This window comes from Labrus bergylta, chromosome 19 (genome assembly GCF_963930695.1).
Source record: "Labrus bergylta chromosome 19, fLabBer1.1, whole genome shotgun sequence".
Taxonomy (NCBI): Eukaryota; Metazoa; Chordata; class Actinopteri; order Labriformes; family Labridae; genus Labrus; species Labrus bergylta.
The window spans coordinates 19,196,697-19,214,787 of record NC_089213.1 but is presented as its reverse complement, the minus strand read 5'-3'; the positions used below and the strand labels follow the sequence as shown (position 1 = coordinate 19,214,787).

The 18,091-nt window shown below is 37.8% G+C and overlaps 4 protein-coding genes across 6 annotated transcripts in view; 1 reads left to right on the top strand and 3 right to left on the bottom strand.

Annotated features, from left to right (window-relative positions):
- Nucleotides 1-828: 828 nt before the first annotated feature.
- mapk15 (mitogen-activated protein kinase 15) lies at nucleotides 829-8,548 on the bottom strand. 2 transcript variants are annotated; one of them, XM_020631603.3, is made up of 14 exons: nucleotides 8,031-8,548; nucleotides 6,754-6,852; nucleotides 6,444-6,473; nucleotides 5,672-5,762; nucleotides 5,038-5,168; nucleotides 4,101-4,264; nucleotides 3,843-3,982; nucleotides 3,703-3,760; nucleotides 3,113-3,250; nucleotides 2,800-2,905; nucleotides 2,411-2,714; nucleotides 1,904-2,034; nucleotides 1,597-1,749; nucleotides 829-1,403 (listed from the first exon to the last, which is right to left on the bottom strand). In XM_020631603.3, exons 1-14 carry the CDS (start codon nucleotides 8,118-8,120, stop codon nucleotides 1,215-1,217), a joined length of 1,824 nt encoding a protein of 607 aa, XP_020487259.2. In that variant the 5' UTR covers nucleotides 8,121-8,548; the 3' UTR covers nucleotides 829-1,214. The 2 variants fall into 2 exon arrangements, with proteins under 2 accessions (XP_020487259.2, XP_065804024.1); XM_065947952.1 differs by having other exon boundaries at nucleotides 2,456-2,714.
- Nucleotides 8,549-9,145: 597 nt separating this feature from the next.
- On the bottom strand, nucleotides 9,146-14,307 carry vps28 (VPS28 subunit of ESCRT-I). 2 transcript variants are annotated; one of them, XM_020631606.3, is made up of 10 exons: nucleotides 14,250-14,307; nucleotides 13,019-13,082; nucleotides 12,868-12,896; nucleotides 12,654-12,691; nucleotides 12,455-12,544; nucleotides 12,262-12,367; nucleotides 11,684-11,785; nucleotides 11,260-11,313; nucleotides 11,090-11,181; nucleotides 9,146-10,240 (listed from the first exon to the last, which is right to left on the bottom strand). In XM_020631606.3, exons 2-10 carry the CDS (start codon nucleotides 13,056-13,058, stop codon nucleotides 10,120-10,122), a joined length of 672 nt encoding a protein of 223 aa, XP_020487262.1. In that variant the 5' UTR covers nucleotides 13,059-13,082; nucleotides 14,250-14,307; the 3' UTR covers nucleotides 9,146-10,119. The 2 variants fall into 2 exon arrangements, with proteins under 2 accessions (XP_020487262.1, XP_020487261.1); XM_020631605.3 differs by lacking the exon at nucleotides 14,250-14,307 and adding an exon at nucleotides 13,331-13,445.
- Nucleotides 14,308-14,507: 200 nt separating this feature from the next.
- Nucleotides 14,508-17,078, top strand: LOC109982415 (aurora kinase A- and ninein-interacting protein). Its single transcript, XM_020631604.3, has 3 exons — nucleotides 14,508-14,714; nucleotides 14,816-14,972; nucleotides 15,683-17,078. Exons 1-3 carry the CDS (start codon nucleotides 14,622-14,624, stop codon nucleotides 16,681-16,683), a joined length of 1,251 nt encoding a protein of 416 aa, XP_020487260.2. The 5' UTR covers nucleotides 14,508-14,621; the 3' UTR covers nucleotides 16,684-17,078.
- cap2 (cyclase associated actin cytoskeleton regulatory protein 2) overlaps nucleotides 17,000-18,091 on the bottom strand; it is an 18,444-nt gene continuing 17,352 nt past the window's right edge. The window contains exons 12-13 of the mRNA XM_020631602.3: nucleotides 18,080-18,091; nucleotides 17,000-17,988 (exon numbers count right to left, since the gene is read on the bottom strand). The exon at nucleotides 18,080-18,091 is cut by the window's right edge and continues 132 nt beyond it. Coding sequence (XP_020487258.1) covers nucleotides 17,905-17,988; nucleotides 18,080-18,091 — 96 coding nt within the window. The 3' untranslated portion in view covers nucleotides 17,000-17,904. The remainder of the gene's footprint in view (nucleotides 17,989-18,079) is intronic.

Below are 18,091 nucleotides of genomic sequence, written 5' to 3'. Positions count from 1 at the left end.
CGATACACAAAATGAGCCCCTGACCTGCCTGACATCATGACGCAGCATTTTCCATAGCGTCGCCAGGGGGTCTTATGATAAAACAATTTAAAAAAAAAGATAACGGTCTGGGCTACTTTTTCTAACATCTAGAATAATCTGGAGAGTTCAGCATGGTGTAGTGACGTAGCCTGTTTATGTAACTTCAAACTGGTTTATCTGACAGCTGTAGTTACTGAAAAAAACAGACATTTTACAAATCCCACGCTGCATTGTTTAAGGCTGAAGCAGTCGTCCTTATTGTCTTTACAGCCAATGACCCATTACCTAAACTACCCCAACCCTTTTTTGTGTCAGGTGTTATGGGTTGTCAGTTATTCCACCAAAAAGTGATTTCTTCTGTTTATGTGTGGGTTGAATTCAATTTTTGTTCAGTGCCACAAGAGGTTATGTTACCCTGTATTTAAACTAAAAAGCAATGATAAGTGCAAGATGAACTTTTTTCTCTTTTCCTTCCCCATTAGTAATTTTTCAATCAGACCTGTTACCTTGTTTGTGCTTGACTTGACAACCTGCGTCTGAAGAAGTTAAACTATGTCTTCCTAAACTTAATAAAAAGTAAAATTCTACTTACAGGTTATTTGCAAAAGTATTAAACTGTTTTAATTAATGTAATATCAGCAGGGGCAGTTTTAATACACAGAACAGTTTAGGTTTTAATTGAGGTATCTGCATTGAACTTTTTCAAAGGTTAAGGATTTGAGCATTTTAAACAATGTTTATTTTAAAAACTTTGTGGTTATTTACTGCTACTGTCATCACTGTCTATTAAACAATAAACAAACTGGGTTCAAGAAACACTCATCTGTTTTCTTTCTGTACACAAAAGACACAAAAAGGTGCATTGCTGCTACATTTACATGTAAAGCACTTAATTGTTGCATACAATCAATTCAAACAAATATTTGCATATTTTACAATTATTCTGAGAACTGCTTTAAGTTTATAAAACATTTAGCCTCTAGATCATAAGCTACATTTTCAAATTTGAAAGTACATTTTTTTACGAGTTGCTGGTACAATTTGATAATATAAATTTGTACAATTATGTCACAGGCAAGGCATTTCATCTACACAGTATACAACGTCTACCACACATGTAACATCCTCCTACCAGGTGTTCAAAACACACACATGCCACCCAGCTCTTATGTTACCCCCTGACTTGACAACAGTTACTGGTTGTAAGGACGTCTTCGAAGCAGATTATCCAGTTCAGTCTTATTGATGGTACCGTAGGCCTGAGAATAGCTGCCCAGTTTGGCACGAGGGTCACCTGCAGCTGCAACATTACAGTTACTCTGAAATACTTTCCGGCTGAACCGTGGCGGCGGCTGACTCTCACGGGTGTTTGAACGCTGGTTCTGCATAGAAGGAAAAAGTAATTTAACAATGCAACAACAGCAATCCCTTCTAAATCTAAGTGAAGCCTCATAGCTTATGTATTTTTATCCATCTTTTGTTTTCTTTAATATCTAATCAAGGAAGTACATGGGTTTCATTTTGCATCTTGGCATTAAGTCATATTTTACATGCCCTGAGATGCAGAGGACTGACCAGGCGAGCCGATGTGACAGAAAGCCCAGAGGACAGGGATGTGTCATCCTTACGAACCAGCGGGTTGTTCTGGGTTTGGTTTAAGGTCAAGGAGAAGGAACGGTTGTGGGTCACAGGAGCTGAGCGACCACGCTGGAGAATCTGGTCCATAGACTAAAGAGACGGAAAGACAGACAGAACACTACATGAACCACAGAGAGGTGTTAAGAGAGAAATAATTCAACTTCCTCAAAAAAGGGACAATAAGCCAAAGAAAACAAGGTTACATCAAAGCAACAGAAAACATGGACTGTGGTTTGTTGCTCACTATGTTAGGATTGGTGCCCTCTGTTGGTGATGGTGTTGCATTGCCATTATTGCTTAGTCCAGCTGTTCTCCTGCTGGCTGAAGAGGAGCGGTAGTAATGAGGTAGACCAACTGGATTTCGAACAAACTCATCTGTAACAAGTTAAAACAGATTTGATTACTTTTTACACGAGGTTAGATGATATATAAAAGAAAAATATTTTCAGCTGTATTGTTTAGAGGTTTTGGTATTAGATGAGTTAAGGGATTTGAAATTAGTGCAGAGTTTTCATATTACTGTTACAATATGTTTTGGGATAACTTATTTTAAGAAGTCTAATGTTGAATGTCTAATATGAGGCTGTCCTTACATAATAATATAACCTAACCTAACCTAAAATATAAGCTAAAAAGAGAATCTATCTGATCAGAGAACGTATGAAATATGCTACAAACATTTAACATTTTGGTTAGGACTGCACTACTGACAACAAGCCTTCACACATCACACATATACATTCATACATACTGGGTGCGTGAGTGATGGGGTTATATGTGAGTTTTCCCAAGTCACCACTAGTTAAAGGACTTGTCTTCTCCACAGCAGGCTGGACAGATGCATTCGCAGGTTTAGTGATTCTTGTTTGTGAGGGCAGGAGGTCCATCTCAGCAGTCTTTTTGTCGTAATCTCCATTGCCATTTGCTTCTTCTGGATCTCTCTCTGTTTCATCCTTCACACTGGTTTTCTCCTCACCCCTGACACAGCCTCCATCCCTTGGCAGAATCATCCTACCCATCAGCATGCCCTGATTCGTTCTTCTCTCCAATATCATCTAAAGGTAAAGAAAAAAAATAGCTTTTATTCTCTGCTGGGTGAATACATTTACTTTTCCTGTACACTCATGACTCATATTATACCTCATACAGTTTGTTGCGGTACTGAACCACCGATAGTTGTACATCATCATCCAAAGGCAGCACTACATCATAGTTAAGAGCTGGCTCCTTGGCTGGACTGTGAAACCTTCAGGGACGGAGGATCAAATAATGGATAAACTAAAGCAATTTAACAAAATTAAATGTAAAATATAGAAAAAATTCAGATTTTTTAAATGTACACAGAAAAAGCAGCTAATGCTATACAACCAAGTAAAAAAATGGGCAGGGAATAAATAAGACATCTCTACAATCCTTTGCTGTAAATTAATCTACATTTTTCAGTCCTTAATACCTGGCTACATATGGGTGTTGGAGGGCTTGCTCAGCAGTCAGCCGCTTGTCTGGGTTGAAAACCAGCAAACCTTTCAACAGATCAAGAGCATCAGCAGGCACAGATGGCTGGAGAAGATCCTCCAAAGGCACCTGTGGTCTGGACGGAAGAGTGATGAATTAATAGCGCTCCAGCTTTTTAGCTTGCATTGTATAACACTGTTGTACTCACGATGTTAAAGTTTTTTTTTAATCTAAATCAATGCGGCAGTGCCTAGAGATATCATGAATTTCATTCAATGTATTTTTATTCCCTGTTGAAATCTGAAGCCTACGTTTCCCACAATGCAACTCAAATAAAGTTTGGTCAGAGAATAGGGTTGGCTAACCTACCATTGAGCTGCTGGCTGACGAGAAAGATTTATTTTTTTCAACTACAACTGTGTCTACATAAAGTGATTAATAGGCGTTTAATTGCAAATGGTGCATTACTGGTTATTGACACATTTCTATTCATAATCCATTTCATACAACATTTTATATTTTCTTGGATGTGTAAAAACAGAACGTATCCATCTTTTTGTGTACAGAGGGAAATAAAGATAATCTTACTTCAGTAGCATTCTCTGAATGACAGAGGATCCATATTCAGACTTGATTGCTAAAACATCTGAAAATATAAAATAATTTAATTAATTTATAGAAACAAAAGATGTATTATGCTTAATGTTGAGTAGGTGTAACTTAATCACCTTCTGGGCTGGGGTGTGGTATGGCACTCATGATCTTTTCTATTTGGTTGATAGTGGATGTCCCAGGAAACAGTGCTTTTCCCAGCAGCATCTCTCCAAGGATACAGCCGAGGCTCCACATGTCCACACCTTTAGTGTACCTTTGGAAAAAGTAAAGTCTACTTGGTCATTTTCCCAAACAACTTTCTCTGGATTAAAAATCCTGCTCAAACGTAGAGGATACAGATGCTGGCAACAGATGCTCATCGTAAATGATACCTTGCAGATCCTAACAGGATCTCAGGGGCTCTGTACCATCGTGTCGCCACATACTCCGTCAGTGCTGGATTCCCACTGTCCTCTTGGATCTGGTTGAGTGATCTGGCCAATCCGAAATCACACATCTTGACTACACAATCAGTGTCGAGAAGCACATTGGAAGGCTGTGAAAAACACAGACAAGAGAAACACTACTCAAAAAGAAAATTAATGTCTGATTTTCACCTTAGAGTGAAAATAGTATGAGAACAAAAATTACAAGAAGAGGGAAGAGGGAGAGGGGGAGAGAGGTTAGGCGGATAGAAACAAGAAAAACTGGTAAAGATCTATGCTAGAATGTAAGATGATGTTAGCTATGTTAGAAAACCTCAACCAAATGTTACCAAATGTTAGAACTCAGACACAATACTTTTTGGACAGAATGTTGGTTTGATGTTTTGCTGATATTAGTTAAGAAGTTGATGTTAAAATTATTCAGGAACTTTTGGAATTATCAATTAATAGACAGTATTTTCCCCGCAAAGGGCGAAATATTCAGCATTTTCATCTTTTTAATTGAACTGATTGTCTTTGTTTTTAATTAGTGTGAACTAAATATCTTTGGATTTGGAGAAAATTGGTTGTTTAAAATGAGCAACTAAAAGATCTCAACTAGTTTTTGGAAAATACCACCTGCTGCAGAGCACCTTAACATTCCTAAATAAAGGCCATATTCCAGATGTTACACTCAACAACCTTAACAACACCTCAACACAGAAATAAAGGAAGTTATTAATATGTTATACATTAAAGATAAAAATAAAATATGGATATATAATTGGGATTTCTTTCAATCCAAATCATGTATTTTATAACTTTAATAATCTAAAATTCTTCTCATATTACCTTTCATACAAAATATTTGTTATACCTGTTAAATGTTCTCCAGCTGACGTACCTTTTGGTCCCTATGGATGACATTTCCTGAATGCAGGTATTTGATTGCTTTGAGGAGCTGATACATCACATAACGTTTGTGGATGTCCTTCAGTAGGCTTCCTTTCTTTATCACTGCATGCAGGTCAGTATCTTGTAGAACCAGAGTACAAAAAATGACGATTACATGACAGTTCCAGTAACACAAAGTTAAATCCTCCTTATTTATACATAAAATCATCATTTTGGCTCTTTACAGATAAAAACATTCTGCTTCATAATCATAAAACACAATAATTTCAACCAAGCAGTGTTACAAATATGTAATGAAAAAGAGAAATCTGTGCTAGGAGGCTGCTAGAGAGTCATGGACTGGACTGCTGATGAGGGGAGGCCAAACTGTGGACTCAGCAGTAAGACCATGCAGCCAACCACACACACACACACACACACACACACACACACACACACACACACACACACACACACACACACACACACACACACACACACACACACACACACACACACACACACACACTTTTTCAATGCCAAGTCAAACATCTCAAAGCTACTCTTCCCTTTGTTCATGCGTCATATCTGATTTTGTTTAAAGCTAAGTTTGTGACCATGATGCAAGAACTTTGAGCACTCACCCATGTATTCAAAGACGAGGTAAATGTCTTTATCATTTTGTGCCCGGACGACATTAAGAAGTTTGACGATGTTAGGATGATCTCCAAACTCCTGCAGAACAGACACAGAACAGAATATTTAAGCCACAGAAATCACACACACACACACACACACACACACACACACACACACACACACACACACACACACACACACACACACACACACACACACACACACACACACACACACACACACACACACACACACACACACACACACACACCCCACTCTGGCTACTATTTGACCAGTAAAAACTGGCAGGTGTTGTGTAAATAAAGTTTGACAGGTTACATAACAGTCATTTTAAACCCTGTGGTTACACAGTGGAGTTTCAGTGTGAGATGAAAGCAGCTGATTGGGGGGCAGTGGCACAGCTGAAGGACACAATAATGTAAGTCAGCAGATAGCCAGTGGAACAGGAATACATTACACAAGGATTTAAGGCAAAGTGAGAAAAAATGTAGTAAATAATTGCTGCCTGCACACCAAATGCCCACCAGTTTAATTATACAGAAGTCCTAACTGAGTTAAAACACATTAAAACAAACCCATCATGTAAACACTGATTTTGGCACTGATGAACCGAAGAGGCACCAAGTAATCAAATTATATATATATATATATAAAATACATTTAGAAAGAAACTGAACAAAGACAGACTGAGACCAGGAGGCAGAACAGATACGAACCAAATATCTAAGTAATATATAATATAAGTTTTTTTGTTACCTGGAGGAACATGATTTCTCTGAATGTCCGCTGCAAAATGAGATACATTTCAAATTAGCCTCAAAGTATGCACCCATAATTCTCAGGTTCTAGCACCTGACTTTCAATCGACATGGGTGAGAGATCCAAATTTTGGCAAAAAACATTGGCAACACAAATAGGTCATGAACCCAGTCAGTTGACACGTCACAGGTGAGCATTACTTCATCTTAAAGCATACTATATTATGTCACAAAGGCTTGTTGTAACCACAGATAAATAGATGTAATAATGAATGAACTTAGACACTACTGACACATCAAACACATACCTGAGCATCTGTTCTGTTCCTGAAGGCGTCAAAAATCTTCTTTACAGCAACAATTTCACCCGTCTGTCTGTCAACTGCCTTCCATACAATGCCGTAAGCCTGACAAGGACAAAAAAAATTGTTAGACAACATGTGGTCACTTCTACAATCCGTACAAAGTGAAGCACTGACAAAATCAAAAGGAATTGATAAAATAATTAGGTTTTATTCATTATGAAATGTAAATAATTTTTTTTTCAGCCTTAGAAAAGTCAAATTCAAGGACAGGGTTCAAAATAAGTATATGTCGGCCACTAAAGTTCTTTAAATGCATCTCTTTTGATCACAGTATTCCTAAACTAAAAGGACATGACCTCTGTGTCCTCAAAGCTCACTGCAGCACTGACTCTGGTGAAGGGAGAGTTTGCTGATTAAGGCGTTGATATCAAGCAGAACAGAGCCAACAATGAGAGCACAGTGTTATTGTAGAAACACAACAAAGTAAACACTGTCACTGGAGGCAGTGGATCAGTTTCATAAAAAGCGGCACTCTGCTGCTGCTGCTACTGTCTCTGACGGCAAATACAGATGAAGTTTAGCAGGGAGCATTTTGTAATAAAACTAATTTTACTTAAACATGCAAAAGTGCTTTATAACCCTTGAGTCAGTTTGCATATTGCTGCTCACTATTGTTGTTATTGTTCAGCTCCTAAAGCATCCCTGCACAGGATAATAGGACCACAGCAGTCCTATGTGAACAGGTTGAACAGCTGCGTAACCTGAGTCACTGCCAGCCTCAGGTATGTCTAGTTGGATCATCTGACGTGTCTATGTCGTAATTACTACCAAGCCATCTCAACCTGAGGTGCAATTTGTGAGTCTCTGTGGACAGTGAATGGAAAGAAAGCAGGTAATTTTTTAGTCATGTGGAAACCAGTGGAGGAAAAACAAAGAGGTCTGGACTCTAGAGGGAACAAGTGTTCACCCAAGTCAGCTGATTTGCATACAAGTCCTGCCAAAGTAAATAAACCTCTTGCTTGCAACACTGGTATTCACTGAGGAACTTAAGTCTGTGTTATTTCAAGAATTTCTTTTGCGGCTTAAGTTTAGATGAGGTTGGCGTGGGTAATATTAGGTTTAGAAGATTGGTGTAAAGAGGGGTTTGCAAACAGCACCGAAAATGTGCGTAGGCTACTCAACCCATTTGTACATTTGAGTCGTGTCAAGAAGTTAATTAACTTTAAATGCAACTACTTCAAATAGGCTACACTAAAATCAAGAAACATAAAGACACTCACCCCTTTTCCAAGTCTTTTCTTGATTTCATACTTCAGAGAAATGTGTTCCTCCACCTCCGACACGTTCGCTGATTCGTACGTTTTGCTCATTTTGTTTAAAAACAGTTGTTTTGAGTCTTTATGGGAAAATAAGTAACCTACCACATTCTCTGGTTATCTGTGAGCGAGATGAATGGTCTTGTATTTCCCGGAAAACAAGCGTAAAAGCATTTAGAGAAAAGCAGCAGCGTGTAATAGAATGGTAATTTCCACACACAACAGAAAAAAAATGAATTATGTCAGCTTGTCTGGCAACCCACGAGACCATGTCCACCTTTAGGCTACTTAGGCGCCGCTTTGCTTCCTGTTCTGTCAGTCAACAAGCAGCATATTAACTCCATGTAATGATCAAAAATGCTTTATAATTAGTCTGCTAAACAAAAAAAAAATCGTATTATTTCCCAAGGTGATAGTAAATACACGCTGTTGCCCTGCTGCAATTTGTTTGGACACCTTCTCCCACTGTGCTGCAAAGAGACCAAAAGCCGAACGCTTGTGTCAATACTTGTCGTCCTGGTAACCCAAACTCCACCGCCTGCTTCTTAAAGGAGCCGCAGCATAATAAACTGTCTTCCTATCACGGATGTGTAAAGGAGATATGATGTAGACGAGATAAGAGGCACACATGGCAAGCTGCTCAAACTTTTTGAGGCTGGACATAATATACATTACCAGGGAGCCCCTTAATCCCTCCAAAAAGTAAAAAAAAATATTTATGTTATGCACACCTTATTATCACCTCATAGCACAAGTCATCTCAACTGAAATGGTTATCATTATAGTTTCAGATATCCCAAATAAAAATCAAACCAGGTTAATCTGGACATGGTTCGCTTGGCAGTTGCTATTACAAGCACACAATTCATCAGTCATTTTTAAACCATGAAAAAAAAATAATAATAATGACACACATTCATACAAAATGCAGCTCAATAAGTAAAATGATGGTCAAGTATCCCTTTAAAATGTACACGTCTAACTATTTTTCACTTGCTCCATTTTTCACAAACATCAAATGTCAGAAGCTAAACAGTTTAAGAAAATGTAATCAAAAAAAAAGACAAATAATTTGGAGGTAGTTTTTCATCTTTAATTCTAAAAGTTGTTACATGCCATTATTTAAAAATCAAAACTATTATATACAATGATAAACTTTAATAAATATGTTCTCCCTAATGTTGTTTGAGGGTTGAAAACATATTTAGTAAGCAAAAATATGTTGGGGTGTGTCCACCTCGCTTCTGCCCACTTAAAGTGGCCAAACGCTCACCTATAAAGGAAATATGGATTTTACAAGTTAACAGAAACAGTAGAGAAGATTTACATAAATAACTCCTTCCTCCAAATGTGTAATAGCTCATTTAGAGTGCAGTCTAATCAACTTTAAATTAAAACAAATTTTTAGCTGCTTTTTCCCCATTATCCAACAACCTAGATTATTTTTCTCTATTAAGAAAAACTATTGTACACTAACTTAACTGATCGGAAAAAACATGGTGTGTAGAGCAAAAACTGCTAAACTGATTTCATGTAGCAAGTTGTGGATTGAATATGGGTACCTAAAAGAAAAATATACATATTCAATTTTTCAACAATACAAAGGCTTTGGCTGTTCAGACTTTGCCCAATGTAAATGTACGATGCTTCTCTTTTGGTGCTCTGCAAAACTGAAGTATAAAATTAGACCTTTTTGTTGATATTACAGTACAAAGTTAGAAGTAAACAGTTTTTTCAAGAGCAGAATAAACAGCCAATATTACTGGATTGATCCCACAGGTTTGGCTAGAAAAGGGGCTAATGGAGAATCTCACAGCACTGACGGGAGCTGAAGGGAGCATGATGTACCAAACACAGTAGATTAATAGAAGGAGGGGACGTTTGAGTAGTACATTAATACAGAACAGAGGAACTCTGAAAGGGAAGATATGAGGCAGAGAACTTTCTCAGAAAACCATGAGGAAAAAAAAGAGTGTTTTTTTTTTTTTTTTTTAACTTAAGAGATATTAGAGTCACAATTTCAGACAAAAAGTATCGCTGATGGATCGATGCTTTAGGAGGAGTGCAGGAAGCGGTTGAAGGCGTTGTAGGCCGACTCCAGGTCAAACAGCATTTGGCGCACCTGATTATCATCCAACTCGTCTGAGGCCGACATGCTGCTGAGAGTCGTCAACCTGACAAGAAACAAGAAAGAGCAAGGTAGATGATAGATTTAACCAAACTGTAATGACTGGTATAAGTTAAACAAGACTGAGAATCAGAGTAAAAAATTAAATCGAAGAAGAGTTTCACTTATGTAGGCAGTGAAGGGGGTGTCAAGTTACACGTTTTGATTTTTAATAATTATATATAGAAAGCAATGTGGATAATCAAAACTGTTCTTGTGGGGCCTATGACTAAGAGTAATGCAATGGTGCAACATGTTACATCATTATAATCATGTTGTTAGTTTTAACAGTATGTTGGATTGATATGAACAAATAATGTAAGAGGGAGGACACACGTGATTTTTGGTTTGACCACAATACTTCACATAGGTGCTGAGAAACAATGAATGTAGACATATATCTTAATTTATTCTGACAAGGCAATATCACAATATTCTGTGTGAATCCACTTAGTTCTGAACAAATGTGTCAGTCATATTTATAGTCATAATATATATTTTTTAATTATATCTGTTCAACCTGCAAGGAGGCTTTTACATGAACAAGAAGTAGTCACATGACACACTTGCAAGAGCAGAAATCCGGAAGAATTACCTCTCAATTTCCCTTCACAGAATATTTAAATAAAAAATCCCTTGCCAAATTAATTAAATCTAAAAATAAGAAAGAAGTCCCATGTAAGATTTCACTTAAACTACTGATATGTACAGATCAATAGTTTAAACCAGCTTATTATTGGATCATTCTGGTCCAATAATTTATGTGTATCCCTGTGACTACAGCAGTATTACACATCCTCCACTAATCTGGTTCGAGCTGTTAAACATAAGCACAGGGTGGCAAAGTGTCACTTACCAGAGGCTGACTTTGTCCTTAGCCTCAGAATCTGGAGGCATGTTGCTCATTCTGTTCATAGTTTCCATCAGTTCCCTCAGGTCTGGCTGAATCTGAACCAACAAAAGAATCTGTTAAGAAATGATTCTAACTGTGTTATGTATCTATGTTTTCAAACCCTTTTTATTTACCTCATCCATGGCCCTGATCTCCAATCTCAGCTTGTCCATCACAGTGATGAAAAGCTGAAAGTTAGAGAAGGTAAAGAAAATGAGAAAGAGTTTCCCAAGTTCCACATTCAATACAAACAAATGTGATTGTTTTACACCACCAGTACTGTACAATACAGTGCAGTAGAGTGCAGCAAAGGAAACACAGTCTTTGCCTCTGTCCACATTTACTTTGTCTGATATTAAGAGATGAGATATATGTTGGCAGTGGATAGAGCTGGCAACAGCAATTCACTCTCCTCAATGACAGAACAGAGGATGAGCCAAATTAAGTGAAACCACTTCCGCTACCTATGCCTGAACTGATCTCACTAAATCAAAAAGAGCAACTTTTACTTTCATTCTGGCAAACAGTTTAATATGATGGAGGGGATGTAGAACGTACAGAAACTATATCTGCAATGCAGCGATTCAGGTTTCCCTTGTCATCCTTGATGGTGATTGGCCGGTCCTCCTTAATCCTTTCCATGGCTAGCGGGCAGTCGAGCTAGAATAAAACAACAAGAGTAACAGGTTCACTGGGATGAAACACCCTTCAAATCCATTCTCCATGACAGTCGTTAACGCAGATCCCTTTACCATTCTAACATTGTGATTTAAAAGATACTGTTGGATGCACTGAAAGAAAAAGCATCCTGCTCAACATCCCAACGCATCCCAGAGCTTCTTCTCATGACACTGTAGGCCATACAGGCAGATACAGTGGACAGCAGCAGGTTTAGGTTAAAGGCCTCACAATTAAATTCTGTCTTCAGCATGCAATAAGCACCATGTGGGATGTGTGATGGCTCCATGAGTTGAAACAGCTCAACAGTTATTAATACAGTATACTAGACATTTAAACCGGTGAGAGCACCACACCTCTACGAGATGTGTTAATGATCTCTGCCTTGTGGTTTGCTCAGCAGATTTGAGCTCTAATCATCAATCCAGTAATACAATCTGATGAAAACAAGAACTCACTCTGTACTTCCTACAGAAATCATCGATGGAGCCAACATCAGAGCCCTGCACTTGTTTAAAAGCAGCCTTATACTGCACCAACAGTCGGGAACAGGAAGCAGTGTATCTGAAACAGATCAAACCTGCAGATTAATTCAAGTCACATGTGAGACTTTGAGAGTCTTCTAAAAACAAAATACAAAGCATGACTCACTCATTAGGTGTGACACAGTCTTTGATGTAAGCCTTCTCAAGAGCCTGAAGGGTCTTCACCACAGCAAATAACTCGGCCATGTTGTCATACCTTCAGAAAAGGGGTTAAAAATAAGGTATTTGAACTTGGGCAACATAATGAATCCAAGGGTACTGCATGTGTATATTGGTTTGTTAATGACATTATATATCTCACTTACTTCTCTCTTTCTCTTGCATTTTTGTATAATTTCACTTCCTGGAAGAACAAAATTATTTTTCAGAGCATTTCGGGTTTCATCTTTGGTATTAGTACAGTTCTTTAAGAATACATTTCAGGTATAGCAGCAATAAAAATGGACAGTTTAAGTGTTTTCCGAGATACTTTAAGTGAAAAGGTCATATTTCCAAAAGCCATGAAAAAGTTACATTTACCTCATATAACTCAGGTTTATTCACTGGAGCTGCATTAAAAAAAACAAAAACAAAAAAAAACTTTGAGTGATATTATCCACACGTGTGAAAATAATGTTGACTGAAAACTTTGGGATTACCAATAGACTTTGTAATTATTTGAATGTCATACCTCCTCCCCCACCTCCTGTGACTGGTATCCCGTGAAACATTGTGTTGATAAATCAGAGCTTGATCTGAAACAAATGAACATCACAGCTTTTCAGGCAACTAATAACGTCCCCAAAAAATAAATCAGTGTGATGAAAGATACAACAGATCGATCCTCTAATTTTTTTTGAAATTTTCAAAATCCAAAACAAAAAACGCCAACCAGAATTTACATTTTTAGACACTTCAAATCCATTATTACCACTTTACCTTTGCTGAAGATTATTTCCTTTTTAATATAGATGGAAATGGAAATAACAGGAGCAGAATGTACCTTATCTTTCTGAACACTATCATTTATTTCACAACTCATGGCTACCAGATTAAGTCCCTCTTCTTTTTTGTGTTCTTTACCAGACTCTGGTTTATCAAGTGCGATGCCAATCCTAATCTAATAATAAAAGGAACAAAAAACAAAAACGCCTTTACACACTTAAACATCATCCATCAGGAAATTTGCGGTTACTTTTCACTGAAAATGTCAAATGTGTAACAAATGTTTATCCTTTTTTATTTTGAATTGAGATGCATCAGGATTCACTTGTTTTTTTCACCTTGCTTGAACAATATTCAGATGGAAACTCAGCTCAGAGCTATGATCAATATGAAACTAAATGAGTTTCGTTAGTTAAAAACCTTTCCCTTAAATCAAGTTTCATTTATTTAACAAGAATGTTTTAAAGATAAGTTTGCGCATTGTTTTTCAGCTTTAGGGACGCCAGACTGCTGCTCGTTGTTTTTAAATAAGACTGAACTCTACAAGACTTCTAGATTTAAATCAAGAATCCGACTTGTTCGCTGTTTACCTTGTGAAGTAGACTCCATGATTGGCTCGTACATTAGTTTTATAAACAAGTATTTAGAGGATATTCTTCTCAAGATGTTGCTTCACTTAACATTAACATCAAATAAAGACATAGAAGATTCATTGCGAAAAGCAGGACAATACTTCTGCTGAAGACAGTCGCCCTAAAGACCTCAAGATCCTTGTTTTGTCGAACTAGCTGGCCCGAAGTTAGCCGCCGAAGCTAGCTCGTAAGCATTTCCTTTATTAAATATTACAGCTGGTTGTTTGTCAATATTCGACCTTGGATCATTTATCATTACTGCGCTCAAAAATGAATGTGTGCGAATTGTCTAAAGTATTCAATTTAAAGAGTTTTAACGACGAAATTAAAAGACACTTCACTCACCCTTTCAGGAAACAGCTGTGACGTCAATGTAAACACACCCTCATGCGAGGACCAGGTGACGTCACATATTAGGTATCCCTTGTGCCTCATCGAAAATATATAAAATGTTTCCTTGTTGTTATTGTTGTTGTTGTTGTTTTTAAATGAGTAATTAATCTGGTACGAGTGTGTCTTAAATCTTAAACTAGCTGTTTCCGTAAATTATTTAATTTATATTTTAACACAGATTTTTACGCAGTCAATCGTCGGTGGCAGCCAAGCGTTGAGGCGCCAGACTCAAACAAACAGAAACGAGAGCGCATTTCTGAACAAGACATTTTTGTTTTGATATCTTTCTTTAATGTTTTGCAGATAATTTCTTCTGTCTGCATTATGAAGACCTTCAAGGCAGCACGGAAGACCCCTGTTCAAGAGGAATGTGGCGTTTGGCTGGACACTGTACAGCTGAAAGGAAAAGCTAAACAGGTGATTATTGAAATTATCTTTAAATTCAGACTAAATGGTCTTTTCAGAAGCGTCTTACTAATCGCCCTGATCATGTTTTATTCTGCACATCATTATTTCAGAAAGGACTCGCCCGTCCCATTTCTAAACTGCTGAATCCTTTTACTGGAGGTGGAGGATACAATGTGGCTGTGGCACTCAACTTCACTCAGACCAAACTGGATATGCCAAAGACCAAACAGACCTCTATATCAACCTTCTTCACACCTCAACACAGAGGTAATTTAAAGATCTCCACTGCTTCATCTTTTTCTCTCTCAATAAATTAGTCAAAGTCAAACTGTGTCCCTCCTGCACCTTCCTGCCTAAAGACTCTGATGTCATTGTCTTTGTCTCACTTGTTGCTCAAAGACATATCTGGATATAGTGGGAAAGCCGAATCAGCCACCACCAACCACACCCTGGCTGACTGACTTATTTTATTTTCTGTCATCAGAAAAGTTAAAATACTTCTGAAGAGGTTTAGCTGCCAATTTGTAGGCAGTTTATTATAAGACATGTAACAAATGTGTTACTTTTCTAGACCCGTACTGACACTTTCAATGCATTTGAAGCAAGCGCCTTGAGTATTCTTTTTCTCATTCTTCTTCTCCCTCTGTCCTATTTTATTTTATTTGAGTTGTGGTTGTTTTAATTGACTTTTGTTGTTTGTCTCTTTTTCATCTCAGTGTAAGCACACTTAAAAATAAGGGAAACAATTCTGGAATACAGATTTGTAATGTGTACTTTATATCTGTTTAAAAAATCCCACCCGCTGTCAGGTTGTCAAGTCATTACTTTCAAACTGATTCATTTTGAGTTGAAATAACCCGAAGCAGGTAAAGCTGCTGGATAAGACTGGACGACACAACTTGCTTGAACGTTTTCATGGACATTATCAATTTCTTCTTTTGTTAACTGTCTTTTCTTTTTGTACATTCTGCCAACAGTTCTTAATAAGATGTCCACTTCTGAAGTGCCAAACATGGATCCAGTGTTTCTGGATTCTGCATCTAACACAACCACATGCACCTTAACTGCACCCACACCTGGAACATCAGGAACAAAACGAAGACGTGAACTAGATCATTACTCTGAGGCTGGTCTGGACCGTGACAAATGTGAAACAGCAGTGTGTTGGGAACAGTCAGAAAGCTGTACGACTTCCCAAAACGTGTGTTGTGAATTTGAACAGCAGTTTGAGGAGATAAATCCAACATTGGGTAAGAAGAGGCTCATTGCAACTACCTCATTTCCAGAAGATAGTCAAGCTCTTCCACAGGCGTGGAGTCAAGACCCTTTGCTCACATGTAGCCAGTACACTGAAGATGATTCAGGCTTAACTTACCATAAACGCAAAGCAGAAGAGAACCTCTGTGACTCTGAGCCAAGTTTCCTCAGAAGTCTACAAAGTGAGGAGGTCTTTGGGGCTCTGATGGGAAGCAGAACCGCTACTCAAAAAGCCTTTAATTCTTCTCAGATGGATGATGAGAAAGAAAACAGCAGGTTTTTGTCAACCAAATCCTCAAGTAAACACTCAACCTTCTCTTATAATGGATCACATTCAAGTCACACACCGAAAAAAACAAAAACTGCATCACCTCCAAACAACTCTCCATCGCACATGTGGATACAGCCGGAAAGAGAAGAGATCTCTGACTCTCAGTTTAAACGGAGGAAACAAAGTGTTTCGCCTTGTAAAAAACGATCACGGCTGCAGTCTTGCAGGGCTGTTGATGAGGACAGTCTGGCCATGTTGTTCACCCAGGACTCTGAAGGTTTAAGGGTGATTGCACACAGAGGTCTGAAAGCCAGGAGTCCACTCACAGACCAGAGTAACAGAAGCTCTCGGGTTGTGAGTAGCAGTGCTTTCAAATCTGTTGAGGAGGATGAGGAAGATGAAATGCTCTTCACTCAAGACTCTCAGGGAAATATGGTGATCAAACACTGAAAGGAGCCTTTTAAACACATTAACAGGAGGCTAATGTGATGTGTAGTCTGGATGTGAATAATCTGTTCTTTTTCAATGGTCTTTAAAGTGGTTTTCTTTCCCAATCTGCAAGAGCTTCATAAAAGATTGATCTAAAATCTTTTGTTTTCATACTGACTCCATTAACCAACTTTAAAACAGAAATTATGCAAATTTTCTTCTTACCTCTTCTCTTCTGTAGATCATTTTACTTTCCTGGATTTAATTCATATTCTTGTCTGTTTTTGGTCTGTGATTCTGAGAGTTGTCTGTTGCAATCACACCAGCAAACAAAACCTGAGGATTTTGATTTTATTTGAAAATGATACACAGTAACATCAAATATGTTTTATGCAAATTAAAAGTCTTGAAAAGCATCAGTGGTGTACAGTATCTTCTCTCTTATGCTGGTACAGTGTGCTACATCTTAATACAAAATATAGAGTGGTCTACATATGAATATAAAGGCAACAGGAAGTGCTCAAGGTGCTATAAGAACTGCCAGTTCTTTACTGTGCATTTGTTGATATCTAAATATAAAGGAGAAATTAGTAGCCAAGTATGAATTCTTTTACATTTAAACATCCATTTGTGCTGATTGAGGCTCCATAAACCATAGTAAACAGTGCTGAATAACCTTCAGTCACTAAGTTCAACAGTACTACATGCATATCGTGTTAAACATGTAAATATGTAACTAATATAAACTTCACCAGATAGAAAGTATACCAAATAGCTCCACTTTTAACTCCCTCGTCTGCTCGGTCTCTGAATGTCACATGTGCAAGTGAAGCTGCCTGACCGTAAACCTTTGCTGAAAGTGAGACTGCGGTTGTGTAAATGTGTTCTCATGCCATAAAACACCACAAACACTGTAGAGAGAATGTAAATCATGTTTACAGTAGTCCAGAAAAGAATGAAGATGTATTTTGAGGATTAGAATAACCATTTATACCATTGCTTATTATTTTACCCTTACATATTCTTACATAGATCCCTTTATTGTCATGGCACAGTTATAAAAGAAAATAGTACACAGACAGGTTGGATGAAATTGAATCAAATGTTTGGAAGTGCTAGAGAGACAACTAGAAGCTGACCAGAAGTTCATCTGTTGCAGGATCCCTATCATACCTCAGAAACCCAATTCAATCTGGAGGTCAGATTGATTATTAAACAGCGATGATGATGGTGATGAATCAATCAGCCTGCTATCTCTGTCGGTTCTGTCACCAGTTTGGAGCCGTCCCAAACTGTCTTGAACTGCTCCGGTACTGGAAACTCCCTCTGTCGAACAAGCAGGAAGATATTTGTGAAACAAGAAGTGCACACATGACAGGAAGATAAAACAATCACGTTTCTTCCCTCAGACACTCACATAATCTCCGTC

Coding starts and splice junctions, on each gene's coding strand:
- mapk15 (XM_020631603.3), bottom strand. CDS start 8,120: ATGAGCAAAACGTACGAATCAGCGAACGTGTCGGAGGTGGAGGAACAC. Junction 3,983..4,100: donor ATCCTGTTAGGATCTGCAAG/GTATCATTTACG, acceptor CTTTTTCCAAAG/GTACACTAAAGGTGTGGACA. Junction 1,404..1,596: donor CTGTCACATCGGCTCGCCTG/GTCAGTCCTCTG, acceptor CCTTCTATGCAG/AACCAGCGTTCAAACACCCG.
- vps28 (XM_020631606.3), bottom strand. CDS start 13,058: ATGTTTCACGGGATACCAGTCACAGGAGGTGGGGGAGGAG. Junction 11,314..11,683: donor GCATTGCAGATATAGTTTCT/GTACGTTCTACA, acceptor TCTAACTTTCAG/CTTTTCATCACTGTGATGGA. Junction 10,241..11,089: donor AAGGACAAAGTCAGCCTCTG/GTAAGTGACACT, acceptor GTTTCTTGTCAG/GTTGACGACTCTCAGCAGCA.
- LOC109982415 (XM_020631604.3), top strand. CDS start 14,622: ATGAAGACCTTCAAGGCAGCACGGAAGACCCCTGTTCAAGAGGAATGT. Junction 14,715..14,815: donor TGAAAGGAAAAGCTAAACAG/GTGATTATTGAA, acceptor TCATTATTTCAG/AAAGGACTCGCCCGTCCCAT. Junction 14,973..15,682: donor CTTCACACCTCAACACAGAG/GTAATTTAAAGA, acceptor TTCTGCCAACAG/TTCTTAATAAGATGTCCACT.